The 16,923-nt window shown below is 37.2% G+C and overlaps 1 protein-coding gene across 1 annotated transcript in view; it reads left to right on the forward strand.

Moving 5' to 3' along the window:
• Positions 1–5,698: 5,698 nt before the first annotated feature.
• LOC118761257 (fatty acid-binding protein-like) overlaps positions 5,699–16,923 on the forward strand; it is an 11,916-nt gene continuing 691 nt past the window's right edge. The window contains exons 1-3 of the mRNA XM_036499025.1: positions 5,699–5,996; positions 11,937–12,115; positions 13,625–13,735. Of these exons, the coding sequence (XP_036354918.1) occupies positions 5,915–5,996; positions 11,937–12,115; positions 13,625–13,735 (372 nt within the window). The 5' untranslated portion in view covers positions 5,699–5,914. The remainder of the gene's footprint in view (positions 5,997–11,936; positions 12,116–13,624; positions 13,736–16,923) is intronic.

Genomic DNA, 16,923 nt, shown 5'->3' on the forward strand with positions numbered 1-16,923 from the left:
CTCTTCTCTCTATTTACTTCCCCTTATCAGTATATTCTCAAAATTTCATTTCTACTACAATATCCATTTGAATGAACAACACCTGGAATTAATGTCGGCAAACTATTCACTTGTAATAACAAAATATGAACACCTATCGAAATTTACATACCATAGACAAGAGGCCTCTCTACCCTTTCTACACAAAACATTCCTTGAATAATGGAACAACAACTTTAACATTCAACATATACTTTTTTTTATCCTCATACTTCCCTTTGTACTTCTTATGTCTTTCCAAAATAACTTCTTATATTGAACTCTACTATTTCCTTCTATTTAACTCTCATATCGTCTCTGATGATGGGATATCTTTTATATCCCTGAAACAGCTGTAAGACTACCTTTCTCTTTATAAATGTTCTAGAAATTTCACACTGCCTTGGCTTTGTTGTCTCATTTTTTAACACACACACACACACACCACACACACACACACACACACACACACATATATATATATATATATATATATATATAATTAAAATCACAATAAGGGTGAAAAAATTGAATATTAATTAATAACATCAATTTAAAACACCAAGTGGCCCAGCGTATAAAAACTGGGATACAGTAAAAATTATTAATACAAGTAATGAGAGAGAGTCCACATGTGGTCACTCTAACGCTAGATATAGATCCACGAAGGGAATCCACCACTAAAAGAATTGTTCTCAAGAATTAGTTCAACGCGCCAAGAATGTAAGCGAGCAGGACAAATGAAAAATAACGAAAAAACAGATTAACTCTATACAATTGTTTCACCGTTAATAGATTGTGTAATTTTACTTACATAATCATTTTCAGATCTTCAGTAGAGTATATCAAAAAAATATAATTTGCTGAGTCGAACGCCAACATTCACACGAAGCCGAAAAAAGGCGAATGGCACAGCCGATTATATCTGCAGTTACGTTCAAATCTAGCAGGCAGATATCCAGTACCGATGAAGGGTAAAGACCCAGAAACCATGGTCTACTGGTCTTGCCAAGTTGGAACGGAGTGACTCGCTCCCTTACTCACAATATATAGGACACTGGTTGTGTGTCGTTAACCAACTGGAAAAGACGTTTTCCTGAGGTTAAAATGTAGTAACATAGTTCTTTATAGAACAGCCATGTGATAGTGGCAAAAAAAGCGTTACCAAGTAGTATTTTTACTACTCCCATTTAGAGGTTTTAGAAGTATATATATGTATGTATGTATATGTGTGTGTGTGTGTGGTGTGTGTGTGTGTGTGTGTGTGTGTGTGTGTGTGTGTGTGTGTGTGTGTGTGTAAAATAATATGTGACAATTATTCGGTAGCCAAGATAAAACTCTAAGTTTCGGATGCCGAGGTGGAAATCCACACCACCATCTTTTCGGTTATCTGGTCATCTGAAAAACGCTATGAAAAAAGACCGTTATACAAAGGGAAATTACTGTGTTATAGTCCGCTACTTATACAAAAGCGCTAATTCGAATGACCGCTAATTAAGATATGGTTAAAAGTTCATAGTATAAATGAGCGTGTCCAGACATGCAACTCTCATGACACTCTGTCGGTTAAGGCGATGAGGGTTTACAGTTGATCTGATCAACGAAACAGCCTACACGTGAAAGTAACGTGCATGTGACTGAGCACTCCACAGACACGTGTACTCTTAGCGTAGTTCGCAGAGAGATTCAGTGTGACATAGAGTTATATAGTATACCGTGTCCATTAAGACAACTGTACTCCCTTTATCAGCCTCTTTCATTGTTATTGTTTTATCATCTGTTCAGCTCGACCCTTTTTTTGCTGAAGTCTGGCTTGTGTTTTTTTTGTGTATATGTTGATATGAGTAATGCGTCAACCTAATTTAGGGATCGGAGTACTCCTTCAAGCAAGGTCAACGTTTTACAATGAAAAACAACTTCATGGGTGATTCGGGAAACCTAATATATGTGTTAACTTGCTCAGGGTATCGAGAGCAATACATAGGCCAAACCAAAAACAGTCTACGCCAGAGGATGACCCTACATAGATCCCAGATTAAAATTCGAGAATACAGAAAAATAGCACTTAGCGAACTCTTTGACATTTGCGCCACTAACGAACAACCCAACTTCAGAATTTTTCCCCTCTATAAATTCAGGGACGATACAACCTATAATCAGTGCATTAGCAAAGAGTCATATTTTATCGTAAAATATAAACCCCTTTAGAATGCTTCCACCACAGATGACACTACTACAAGCGCCTCAGAATAATACCCATGCAAATATTAAAAATGATATATTCAGAACAGTCACTCACCATGAATTTATTCAGAACAATTCCAATCACTACTGCTATAACTACAACAGATCACTTAACCATTTAAAAAGACTCTACCAACAGTCTACTACTGTCATACCATTCCCGTCTTTTCCTTCTTCTTTCTCTTCTCCTTCTTCTTCTTCTTCTTCTTCTTCTTCTTCTTCTTCTTCTTCTTCTTCTTCTTCTTCTTCTTCTTCTTCTTCTTCTTCTTCTTCTTCGTCTTCGCCGTCTCCTTTTTCGGCTACTGTTGCTTAAATAATCACAATCCAGAACCAACAACCCTCATATTAAATATTTGTTCAGATATGCTACTACCTAACTACTGAGACTTAACAAAAGTAAAAGAGAGAGAAACAGAAAAAGGGAAAATGTCCACCTATTTGAAAATTATGGAAATATTTTTTAAAAACATTTCATTTAATTTTTCCACAATTTAATTGTTTTTCCTGCCTCATTCAAAGTCGCAAAGGGGTACTAAAATGTTCTTCATGATAAAATTATTTTAGCATTTTCTAACTTGTCCCATTTTCCTCATATATATATATATATATATATATATATATATATATATATATATATATATATATATATATATATATATATATATATATATATATATATAATATATATATATATATATATATATATATATATACATATGCATATCTATATATCTTTTATCTTTTACTGGTTTCAGCCCGGGGCTGAGGTCATGCTGGTGCACCACTTATAGTTACTCGGTGTTGTTTCCGGTATTGTTTTTTGTGAAGTAGCGAATTGGACGGAGTTGCTCTTCTTTGTGTCTCCTGCTGCGATGTGGGTTCATCTGGTATCTCTAATAGAAACCTGTCCAGACGCTCCTTGAAAACTGCCACATCAACACCATGTAGATCTCTAAAGCTGTTTGGCATGATGGTGAACAACTGCAAGCCCTTGAAACCCAGACTATTGCAGTACTGTGCCCTTACTTTAGATGAGGAAGGCAGGATTTTTGGTATGATGCAGTGTCGTCCAGTTCGAGGTTTGGTATAGCTGTCAATTCCGAAATTGTGAGTTAAACCCTCTATTATCTTCCAAATATATATCACCGCATATCTCTCTCGTCTTCTCTCCAGGAAATAGAGACTCAACTCCTTTAGCCTCTCTCAGTAGCCCATCTTTTGCATCGTGCTAATCTTCTTTGTGTATTGGCACTGAATTGCTTCGAGTTTCAGATTTTGTTTCACACTCTCTGGAGACTATAGTTGGGAGCAGTAGTCCAAGCGGCTGAGACCGAAATTCCTCCATAGCCGTCTGGAAACCTCATGGCATACTCAGATTGTTGCCAAAAAAATCGATAATAGGGCCCCTGGAAAGGATCCTTATATATATAGCCAAGGGAAATAACCCATTCATTTTCCTAAAAAATTTGGTAAAAATGAAACTGAGTGTGCTTACTTCTTAGTATTTGAACTGTTAGAGTTATTTTCGCAATTTATCCAGTACAACCCTTAAACAAGTATTAAACATAGTATTTTCCTAAACAATAGATCCATTTATTTCGTTTAGTGACTTATTCACGAATATACCAACACTAGCGCCTCTGAGAGTAATATTTTCTGGGAAAGCACAAAAGCCCTTTTCAGAGTTATTTACTTTGAATTGTTATTATCCCTTATCTGATTAGTCTGTTCTTACGAAACATACTTCTCGATTTTAGTATACATACCTTATTAGTATTTCCTCCTAGATTCTATATACTCTGGGAACGCATTAAAGCCCTTTTCGGGGCTACTTTATTCGAACTCTTACTATCAGGTAACTAATTTCATGTTATTACATAACTGACTTCACAATTTGTGTATTCATAACTTATTGGGAATTCCTAAAAACAAGATCCTGTGCAAGACATTTCGGTATTCTCTGTGAATGCACAAAATCCGTTTTAAGGGCTACATACTTCGTATTGTTGTTATTGGGTTAGCGAAACAATTATGAGAACGGAACCAAGTGATATGCCCCATTTCCCCCGGGAATTACTGGTTACGTCAGCTAGTGTGTTTGTGTATATATATATATATATATTATATATATATATATATATATATATATATATATATATATTATATATATATATATGTATGTATGTATGTATGTATGTATGTATGTATGTATGTATGTATGTACATACATACATACTACATACATACATACATACATACATACATACATAGCAACCTTCTATATACCAGGCAAGTAAATTAGTTAGCATGAAAATCAATGAATAGGAAATGAATACGTGAATGGAAATAAAGAAAATAACGATAAAGATAAAAGAAGTGAAGTAGAGTAGAAAAGACAGTGAATTATATATAAAGATAGGGATGATACGGTTGAATAAAGAGAAGAGAGGCGGATAACTCCATAAAGTCAGGGTAAACAAAAACATGAAAACAATTATGGAGATAGACAAAGGCGGTATAAATGAAACTTTGTACGTTTGTATCAGTTTTTTATCTTTTATCTTTTCTTTTGCTCGTTTAAGTCAGTACATTGCGGCTATGCTGGGGAACCGCCTTGAAGGATTTCGTCCAGATGTTCTCAACCGGGGTCCACATGGCACTTGTGGGGTCCATGTAAGATTTCGTTGTTAAAATTTACATGCAATAATATGCAAAATATATTCTACAATATGCAAAATATATTGACAATTTTTAAATAAAACTTCTATTAATATTTAATATTAAAAATGTAATAGGACATCGAATGTTATTAGGGTACAGTAGAATAAAATGGGAATCACAAACAAATCGACCCTCAGTCCCTTTTTTTCCGAAAAGCATGGTACTTATTCTGTGGGTCAGGTTTTGCCGAACCGCTAAGTTACGGGGACGTAAAGAAACTAATACCGGTTGTAGAAACTAAAACGGTGGTGGAGGAGAGGACAAACATAGATACACACGCACACGCACACACACGCGAACGCACACATACTAGAGAGAGAAATAAATAGTAGAGAAAGTATAAGAAATTAGAAGGGAAGCGCATGAAGGTAGACCGGAGGAGGAGGGGACGATGGAGAGGGTGGAGAAGAGGAGGAGGGGTAGAGAAGAGGAGGGGGAGAAGTAGTGGTGGTGGTAGAGGAGGAAGAGGAGGAAGAGGAGGGGCGTAGAAAACTTGATAAAACTACAAGAAAACGAATAGTGAGAGGTGGGGGAGGTAACGGATTATGATTGCTATTGTTTTTTGTCTTTATAGTTACATTTGTGTGAGTATATATGTTTGTATATGCGTATATGTGTGTCAGTGTATGTGTCTTTGTGTGTGTGTCTATACGTGGGTATAGACACACTCCCCCCCTTCCTTACTACACTAAATGAACAACCTTTTGCATCCCCTTCACATATTATTTCTCCCAACTGCGCCTGCTCAGTAAACAACCTGTTGTGCTCAGTACAAAATAAAACTCTACAGACAGAACACCACCAGAAACACAACCACCGCAACAGAATACAATACTGACATTTATCTCACACTGTCTGGCCATCACGTCATCCATATTTATTTCAACTCAGCAAGAATTATTTCGTCAACCGATACCAAATAGAACCAGCCATGTCGATCGATCTTTTCGGGGGTAAATGGAAGCAAGACAATGTATTGCCTGATAATTTTGTAGAGTTTATGAACGCTGCAGGTAAAAAAGAACCTTTTGGTCCCTTGTTATTACTAATTTTGTTAGTTTTTTTTTCTGTTTCAAACTCTTCTTCTTCTACCTCCTGATTTTCGTTGATAGTGTTTGTGGACACTAAGGCTCTTAGACTTATTCATACTAATAATATCAATCCTTCCTATTATAGACATAAGATCTAAAACTTTGTGGTGGAGGGGACTAGTCGATTACATCGATCCTAGTACCTCACTGGTACTTTATTTTATCGAACCCGAAAGGATGAGGTATAAATTTGGCCTTGACTGGACTTGAACTCAGAACGTAAAGAAAAATAATAATAATGATGATAATAATAATAATAATAATAATATAATAATAATAATAATAATAATAATAATAATAATAATAATAAGGGCCTAAGATACAAGGGGTAACACAAGACCAAATTACAAACACAAAAATAAGGTTAATGTCAGATCAAAAGAAATTAAGAAAAACAAGATGTAACTATTAAAAATTTCTATGAAAAAATTCCACATTAAGGAGACAGACAAGCAAAGGTAATTCGGTGAAAGCCCCACACGAAGGCCCACGTTTGCTCTGCCATATCCGGGGCATCAAAAGTACCATCTCCCAGTTTCTTTCCTCCTATTTTGTAAAGCATACTCAGGGTAGGCCCATTCGTCCTTGCTATCTACTCACTATCTACTCACTACATCTGTTTTTCATTAAACACACAAGAAGATAGCATTTCTCTACCCTCAGTTTCTTAAAGTGGTTCTTGAAAAAGTTGATGAGAGCTAGACTAGTGAATAAAATGCTTGTTTTCAAACTTTTCCACCAGTCCACTGCACAACTTTGGCCAAAATCCACCAGCTAGAGGAAGATAAGTGACCTTTCCTTGTTAAGAAATGTGGAACATATGTTTTCACTTCAGCCTTGGACATTAGCTTGATTCGTTCTGCAATGCAACAGCAGCTGTTCGACACAAACCTGCAAGTAGGTAATCCACTAACACTGACGGCGTGCAAGAAGGTATTGTCGCCTTTGCGCACATTTCGAAGAGGTTTGGCTATTGACACTTCCGTGCCAGTAGAGCTTGTCTCAAGCACGTTATTTCTCCTGAAGCACTTGCATGCCTAAAACCATTGAAAGTTATATATAGTCTCAGATTTGTAAGTTCTTTGAAATAGACTGTTCAGATTGTTTTAGTTAACGCCTAAAGTTCTTCGTAGGCCATTGCCATTCACACCCTCTACAAACCTGTAGAATACAAAAAGTGTTTTCCCGCTGATCACCAGCTTGTAGAACGCTATGGATACATAACAACATTCTAGATATCAAACACTAAACCTCGGTTCACGTTTGACACCAAGATTGCAGCTCAAAGATTCCCATGTCATTTCACTTTTGTTTTCGTCATCGTTGCTGTTGCAGTAGTCAGTATATTTCAGCAGCTCAACAGCCTCGGTGAGTGTCTGCATACCATCAGCGACGGAATCTCGAGACCACTGTGTCGTGGGTGTTGGTAACAGTTGAATTTGTTAACCAGCAGAACCTGTTCCTTCCATAAGAAGCGAAAAGATAAGCAATGTTACACAACCTAGGTAATGCCGACATTAGCGACATTCGTTTGATTTTTCAAGAACAATTTCCTCTTGACACTTGTTTAAATGTAATTTGACCACTGAACACATGCCGCTGTACAGTGTAGCGAAACTGACTACTATAGGGCAGCTGCCAAATAACGACAGTCGATCATGTTGAGCATTTTGAACTAATATAAATTGACCTGTAAAACTCCAAAATCAAATCTATTCTCGACCTGCTCTCGGTGTAGTGAATGAAGTGGAGATTGTTGTGGATCGATCTGCCGGTGATGACAGATCTATCCACGACAGACGTCCCGACAACACTACCGACGACAATCTTGAGTTGGCTGCTTTTTGCTACATGTATAGTACCTTGACTTTCTCCCTACAACTATCACCTGCATTTTTTCATTGTTGTCAAAAGACAAAATGGTTAGGATGCCTGTCAGGTTTTCAGGTGCGGCTAACATCTGCAACTCCAGCAATATTCCTGTTTTGTTTAGTTGAGGAGTTTATCCCACTGTTCCTCTACCATTACTATCACGCTTTCCTGGTCTCGGTGGTGTTGAATATTACTAACTTTTACGTCTGTCGCTATTTTGCCGTTGTTTAGAGGAAACGTAATAAATTCTTGGGATATGAAAACACTTGTAACCACTGTTTTGGCCTCTATCTTACTGCTTCAGATTGCAAAAACTGCCCCATGTCTTCCTCTTTCCAACTATGTTATTGTACAGTACACCTCTTACAAATTTTCTTTTGCAATCTGCGCAACTCTGAAGCATTGCAGTTTCTCTTCCATTAATGCACTTGTACATGGTCGTTCTCTTGTTTGTTTTGTTCACTTCTTCAGCTGTAAATCTCATAACGTCAGATCAAGTTATATCACCTTTGAATTCTGTCCACTGGGTTGTGACTGACGCAAACGGATTTTTTATTTTTGCTTTAGGCATCAACCCCTGTTGTTGTTGGTGTTGTTGTTGTTGTTGTCGTCGTCGTCGTCGTTGTTGTTGTTTTAGTTGTTGTTCATTTAGTTCTCTTCGTCATTATAGTTGTTAATCCTTTTGTCAGTAACTCAGAAAGTTACGCAGCAGTAACTAAAAAAAAACCAGTCGCCTTTATTCCACTGCCTTTCACCTTCTTTCTTCCTTATACACTCCCTTCAACTCCCCTTTTGATACATTTCTCACTGGAGAATATCATTATGCCTAATCAGTTTAACAGGGTTATGAACCTAACGTCCCATGACGTCGTCTGTCGGCATCGACTTGCGTCCCCAGGTGCCAGAATAGCCCATCCATGCCGGATTTGCCTGGATTAATTTTTACCCCAGTTAACGCTTCCTATTCATTAAAAAAAATTTCATCACTTCGGCACCATTACGGTGGCATTGTCTGCATATGCTGACACGGCTCCCCTTCACGCCAGTTCCAACGAGGTGTCCCTCAAATCGTTAATTTTCTGTAGTGTGTCTTCAGAGTCAATAAATACATGATGGATGGAAGAGGACACACTTGACACAAATACGTGATTCGAAAAGGCTCCAGTAGTAAGTCATTTATTCTGAATACTCAACATATGCACACTGAACTCAGAATGTAATGAATCAGAAAAAATACTGCTAGGCATTTTACCGGACGCATTAACGATTCTGCAACCGCTTTAATAATAATAATAATAATTTTGGCACAAGGCCAGTAATTTCATGACGTGTGGTAAGCCGATTAGATCGACCCCAGTGCTCAACTGATACCTATTTTATAGACCCTGAAACGATAAAAAGCAAAGTCGATCTCGGCGGTATTTGAACTCAGAACATAAAGACGGACGAAATGACGCTTAGCATTTTGCCTGGTGCGCTAACGATTCTGCCATCTCGCCGCCGTACTAATAATGATAATAATCCTTTCTATTGGAGGCACAAGGCCTCAAATTTGAAATTTGTGGGGAGGAGTCTAGTCGGTTACATCCTACATCGACCCCAGTGTTCCACTGCTACTTAATTTATCGACCCCGAAATACCGCTAAGCATTTTGGCCGGCGTGCTAACGATTCTGCCAGCTCACCGCCTTAACTAATAATAATAATAATAATAATAATAATAATAATAATAATAATAATAATAATAACGATGATGATGATGATGATGTTTTCTTTATCAACCACGGGTTTACATTAAGAAAAACATTTTGGACAATACAGGACAAAATAAAGAATGTGTGTGATTGCGTGTTGTGAAAGTTTTGCGTGTAAACAAGTCTAACAAATTTTTTTTTCAAGTAGGGGAAGAAAGAAATGAATTATGTGTAATCCTCAATAGGGAGGAGACGGTCGAGGGATGCTCATGGAAAAACCCCATAAAAAACCCATGGGCACCCTGACTTTGGGGGCAGTTGTCTTTTTTGTTTTCCTTTTTTTCAAACTACAGGTGTATGCTCAAGGTAGGCCCTTTCGCTCGCACCATTCTCGTCACTTTTATCCATCTTTCAGAAAACTAGCTAGAAGATAACACTTCCCTCTCTATCTTTACTTTCCTTTTCAAGTGAAACTTGAAGGAGTTCACCAGAGATTGGCCAAAGAGAAAAGCGTTTATCTTCAGCACCTTCAATCTCGTCCACCATACTACCTCTTTCGCCATGATCACCGGGCATATAAAAACAGCCTTTCCTTCCCGATTGAAGGAAGGCGGCAGGGCGATATTCACGATGGATCCAGTAGACAGCCGGATCCGTCCCGCACGCGACAGCAGGTGTTCGACATAAACATACAGGTCAGCAATTCTCAGGCACTGGACGAGTGGATGCAGGATCGTCTCGTCGTACTGCGTACATCTCGGACATGCTCGGCTGACGGCACTTCCGTGCCTGTAAAGTTTATCTCGAATAGGCAAATCTCCCGGTAGCACTGCCGGGCCAGAGATTTTGGGACATTATCCATCGGTCCCGGCCCGAAAGTTTTCCGGAAAAGAGCGACTAGCTGATCTTCTTCGACGCCCAAAATCTCCTCAAGACGTCGTCGCACTTTTCCTCCACTAATCTTCTATAGAAAAGCTAAAGTAGACGTTCCACCTATCACACTGTCTGATTGGTTGAGGGCCGTGAGCGCTTGATGACATTCCACTTTCCAAATGCTTCTACTCGGTCTCTGTTTTACCTAGGACTGCAGTAATGATAATAATGGCTAATTGGGTAAAAGCCAAGAGAGACAAAAATCAGGTAGATTCCCTCTGTAGGTAATGTAAATCAGAAGAGGAAAGTGTTACTCATATAGTTAGTGAATGTAGTATGCTGGCAGAAAAGGAATATAAGAAAAGACATGACAATTAGGGACAGCCAGGATAGTTAGGAAGATTCTTGCCATCTAAAGTTACTTATAGCCCGGGGTTAGGAATTTTTCTTTTACAACAGTCTAATCTGTTGTGCGTATATGAAAAAATAATAATAATCTCTCATTAGCCACAAGAGGCCTTAAATACATAGAAATAATTCATTATAGAAAAATATACAGTTATATAAAAAAAAATAAGCATGGAAATAAGGAAAGATGTAACGATTTACCTGCCATTACCTCCGCCCACTCCCCTAAACGTTTTCTAGATCTAATAATGTTCTGCTTTTTTACTCGTAAAATTTACAATTGCTCAATCTATTCTCTGATACTTGTAATTTCTTCTTCCTCCTCCATTACCTCTTCTTCCTCTTCTCTTTCACCAGTCCCAATTTATTTATCTTTACACACCAGCTAAAATTTCTTCTCTCGCCAACAAACAGTTCTGCCAGAAAAGTTAAATTTTTCTTCATGCAAGACAACATAAACCTTATTCCAATTATTTGAAATATATTTCTACGACGCAAAGAATTACCAGTTTCCTCGGATTCTACTATTTTTAATTAAGTTGTGTAGACCCAGGATATCCCTGATCGAGCAGACATAGTACGAAGGAAGTCCACCAAATGATTAGGTGAGATCCACAGATCCACAGATCCATAGCTCCGGCCGTGTCAAAGTCTATTTTTTCATTTAATTTCACACTTTTCTAATAAACATTGATCTTTTTCTGACTTAATCAGAAGAGGAAGAGCAATATCCATGACTGGTGACAGAAAAAGGAGGGTTAATCCTTAGACAAGAAACCTAGCTCAAATGCTCTCAAGAGAGTGAACTCCACTAAAGGTACCTAAAAATCAAGTAGTGGTGTTAAACTGGACGAGGGACGAGGTTTATCACAAGAAGAAACAGGAACTGACTACTGTCACTAGTCTCGGATGACCTGCAAAGTTCACAAGGAGCACCCCTCCTTCTCCTCAGACTACACTTACTTTTTTTAAAAAAGCATAAAGTCATTATTTATAACGTTTCTTTTTCTCTGCAGGTATTAACAAGAACGTGCAGGACCAAGTTTCCCAAATTCGCTACATCAATGAATTTGAGGCTGATGGAGACAATTGGGTGTATAAGATCTCTGTTCAAGGAATGCCAGAAACGAAAAATTACCCCTTCAAATTCGATGAACCTTATTCATCCACTGATTTATTTGGTTCGCCTTTCAAAGTAAGAACATATTTAATTCTTAAAACTTTTTGTCAAAAGCTACACTTAACTTTCCTTATTGTAAGCTTTACTGTTTCCCCGTTAGTTATAGCATATTAGGACAAGTACAAGAGCCAATGCCGAGCATGTTTTGGTCTTATTGGTATCTCTCCATTGAAGTATAGACGTCTCTGTAGCTGCCATAGAGAAGCTCTAAGTAAATGCACAATAAAGCACACTGGTTGACAAATAGAGTTATTCAGAGCAAAAAATTACTCGGAAACGTTCTTAAAGAAGTTTGACGTCTTATAACATTAAGAATAATGAAGGATTAAAAGATTAGGAGAGAGAAAATTCGAAATGGAAGAAATATTATACAAAAAGAAATGACAGAAACCAGAAAAAAAAAAAGATGAACTTACTGAATATGTTGATAAAGATTTTAAACTCCTATTAGACTGCTTTGGTTTTAAATTACAATTGGAATGATAATAAAGTACTAAGAGAAGTACTATTATTTATTACCTGGTCGTGTTCAATAAACAGAAACGAACAAACACTATGGTATTAGATAGCTTCAAATTCATCAATGCTTCTATTTTCAAGAAAAAAAACACCTCTTTTCATCCTATTTACTTTTTGAGTAGATGCTGAATCTCTTATGATTAGAATGAGTAGAATATTTTGTTATCAAAGAGCAGAAACATGACTGATGATGCATCAAAGTCCAATATCATTTCGTTATATAAATCCACGCCATCTTTAGTTGTTTCCATAAAAATGTATCATGATGGAAGGTCATTCGTCCACGTAAATATCTAAAACGAAGTACATATATGATGGGATAGTATAATAGGATTAGGGTAATAGACGGTTGCACAAAATTAGCTTCTGGTTGATTAAAATAATTTGGAGTGTTCTGAGGAGATGCAAAACATGGGAAGGGTACGCTGAGCTACAAAAAGTTGAGGCCCACTGTTTTAGTTATGACTAGCAGTATCGCCCGGCGTTGCTCAGGTTTGTAAGGGAAATAACTATAAAGCATTTTTAGAGAGTTATAGCCAAAAAATAGCAAAAAAATGGAAAAAAATGATGGTAAATTTTTTTTTGAGAGTAAAAAAAGGTTGAGTTGCGTCCCCTAGACAGTCTGTGGTTTGTTTTTTTTTATTCTCGACCCTATGTCGAATTATCGATTTTTTCAGAACTGGGGGAACTTTTCAAAATTTTCGCTGCGTTAGTTTTGAATTATGACATTGGGCTATGTGTGTGTCAAGTTTCATCAGAATCGGTTGAAAGCCGTGGTCAGGGTGAGGGTACGAGAAAACAGACACACAGAAACACGCACAGACAAACTGCCGTTTATATAGAGAGAGATATATCTATCAGTGTTCATTTTCAGTGCGTGGTTTTGCAAAACATAATCTACCTATGAGTTTATTATCAGTGTGTGGTATTGTTATGTATAATCTCTGTGTCCGTTAGCAGAGTGTGGCATCGTCTGATAGAATTTTCGTATCTGTTTCTCTTTAGTGTGTGGTGACGAAACTTGCTGACAACAAAATACAGGAGACTATTACCGAATCGATTGGCAACAAAATGGTCGTAGTCAAAACGGTCGAGAATGATAGTACCATGAGTACCGTAAGTAATATGACTGTGATATTTTATCATTGATTGGGTTATTGATTTAGAGTCAGTTAATTACTTCATTTATGAATTAGTTAATTAATTAGATTTAATTAGTTTTAATTAACTGCTTTGTCAGTCGATTTGTTAACAAGCAAGAGATAATGATTTACCAAGTTAGAAAATTAGCTGTTAGTTAATTAATTAAGTCGTTTGTTAATTAATAAGTTAATTAACTGCGTAGCTTGTTAGCTTTTTTTTAGCTAACTCGGCAACTAGAAAACTTGTTAATTACGTACTAACTTGGTTTATTATTCAAATAATTAGTCGATTTATAAGTTAGCTAATTAGTTAGAAACTAATAAGAGAAATAACTAATTAGCTCCTCAAAAAGTTGGCTACTTAATGAGTTAGATAAGTAGTTATACATGTGTAATTACAGACAGAAATTAACTATTAACGTAAGTTACCAACTAAGTTAATGATTTAGTTAGCAGGTTAGTGTTGTAGTGGTAGAAACACGGTCAGAGCGCTGTTTTGTATCACTCAAACGTTATCTGCTTAACAAGGGTAGTAAACCCAAACACATTAACTAAGTGCGTAGTTATGAAGTGAACAGCTTCTTGCACGTTGGGGAGAACTACTAACCAATTCTTGAAAACAATTAATTCTTGAAAATGTACCATGTAACGACAGAATTGCAGGGAGAATCTACTTCAACGAGGAACCGGTGAATAAGTATTCTACACATCGACAAAATGTTAAACATGGGCATATTGCCTGGAAACTGAGAACGACATCAATATTAACAGGATGTGTATTCTCTGTTAATCACAAAAAAGTTACATGCCACATTTTGAAGCCTCATATTTTGTAATCTAAGAGAAAAACTTTCCAACAAAACACTTTGAACAAAAAAAGATCAGTGAAGCCATTAACCAGTCAAATGTGAACAAAAATATCAATTATATTTCATGCAAAGGATAGACAATGTGTATATAGGCGCAAGCGTGGCTGCGTGTAGTAAGAAGTTTGCTTCCCAACCACATGGTTCTGTCTCACTGTGGGGCATCTTGAGCAAGTGTCTTCTACTATAGCCTCAGGCCGACCAAAGCCTTGTGAGTGTATTTGGTAGACGGAAACTGAAAAAAGTCCGTCGTGTGTGTCTTTGTGTCCATGTCTTTGTGTCCATATTTGTCCCCCACAACCGCTTGACAGTTGACATTGCCGTAGCGGGAGATTATTCTCTCTCCAAAGCACTGCCGTAGCAACTGCATTGTTTGTCTTGCGGTATAAGCAGTTGCCCCATTTTGCTGGAATCATGTGTGAGGTCTACTTTGAATTGTCTTCACGTTCCCCAGACTTGACTAGCCCGGATTTTTTTCTTCTGGGGATACCAGAAAGAGAGGGTTTATATCAACAAACCGGAGACCCTGATGCAACTGAAGAACATCAATTGAAATATTAGAGAGATGGGATCTGAAACTCTTAAGGGTATTATGGTGCAAGTTTTCCATTATATCCTCTATATTGCATCAAAATGTCATGCATTTATTTGTAAAGTTAAGAAAGTTATTAAAAATTAAAACCCATAAGTGACTTTTGGGACACCCTGTATAATACCGTCTATAGAAAGAATTTGGGTTAAATATCAAAATAAGTATACCTCACATTGAGCACAGCCAAACTTAACTGTGCCAGGGATATAACAAAATACCGGGTGAGCCAAAAGTCATGCATCGAGATTAAAACTCAATATATATTACATATTTCGAAAACAATTATTATTGTCGGTTCACAATATTAATTGCCATAATTCTGCATTGTATTTAACTGAGAATAGATACTCAAATCATTAACTGAGCTAAGAAAGAAAATGTCATCTTCCCTTTGTAGCTCCTTAATAAACAAAGGCCATATGCATTGTTGTATAGACTTTCCCTGGGCGTGTGGTTCTCCTCGTGAGCCTAGAGTAGCTGGGTTGACCTACTTAAAACTTGGTGAAGAAATACTTATCATACCAGCAGTAAGTTATGCATAGTATCATATACCGAAAGATGGGGAATATCGAAAACACTGACAGGATTTGTAGCCTCTCCTGGACATACAACGTATACATCCTCACTTGGAAGGCCATGCCCCTGTTATTTAGGAGCGGGAAATAGCTATTAAGTATCTGATCAGCAAGAGACAATCGTCGGGGAAGAGCAGTCGACTATATAATAAGTTGTACTGGATGGCATATTACCAGTAGCACTCAAAACCACCTTAATGCGTACATGCATTCATTGGCATACATACATACATACATACATACATACATACATACATACATACATACATACATACATACATACATACATACATACATACATACATACATACATACATATATGCAAACATATATGTATACACTCATGTATACATATATATATCAGGCCATCCCATAAGTTTTGTCCGAATTTTGAATAAAGAAAATAAGTGATCAAATGTTATATTTAATTGAAATATAACCATCAGTGTGCTTTCCCTGATTATCTATAACTTCCTTCCATCTATTTACAAGCTTTTTAACCCCATCAATGTAAAACTCTTTTGGTTTCAAAGCAAAGAACTCTGAAATGTTAGTTTTGACCTCCTCCTGGCTTGCAAAAGTTATATCCCCCAAATGATTGTGTAAACTACGAAACATATGGTAGTCTGAAGGAGCAAGGTCAGGGGAATAAGGTGGAAGAAGAATTTTTTCCCAACCAAGCTCTTCGATCTTCTGTGATGTGATCTTTGCAGTGTGGGGTCGCGCATTGTCCTGATGAAACATCACTCCTTTTCGATTCACTAAAGCGGGTCTTTTTTCCTTCAAAGCTTGGTTCAAACGCTCTCCCACCAGATAAAGAGAAGAACCTTTTTCCAAAGAAGTTCCCTTCTCGGTTGTGGTTGCGCTTTTTTTCTTTTTTACCAAGCCACTGTTTACGATGTTTAACATTTCGATAGAAGATCCATTTTTCGTCACCAGTCACAAGTCTATCCAAAAAGGGTGAAATGAGTTCACGAGAATGGAGAAAAGAGCAGATGTCAACTCGGGATTTGCGGTTGCTTTCGGACAATTCAAGAGGCACCCATTTTCCAAGTTTAGGAACCTTTCCAAGTTGTTGAAGAAGATGATGAAAAGTTGTATGGTTTGAACTAGGCTTTATTGCCAATTC

This window comes from Octopus sinensis, linkage group LG2 (genome assembly GCF_006345805.1).
Source record: "Octopus sinensis linkage group LG2, ASM634580v1, whole genome shotgun sequence".
NCBI classification, from domain to species: Eukaryota; Metazoa; Mollusca; class Cephalopoda; order Octopoda; family Octopodidae; genus Octopus; species Octopus sinensis.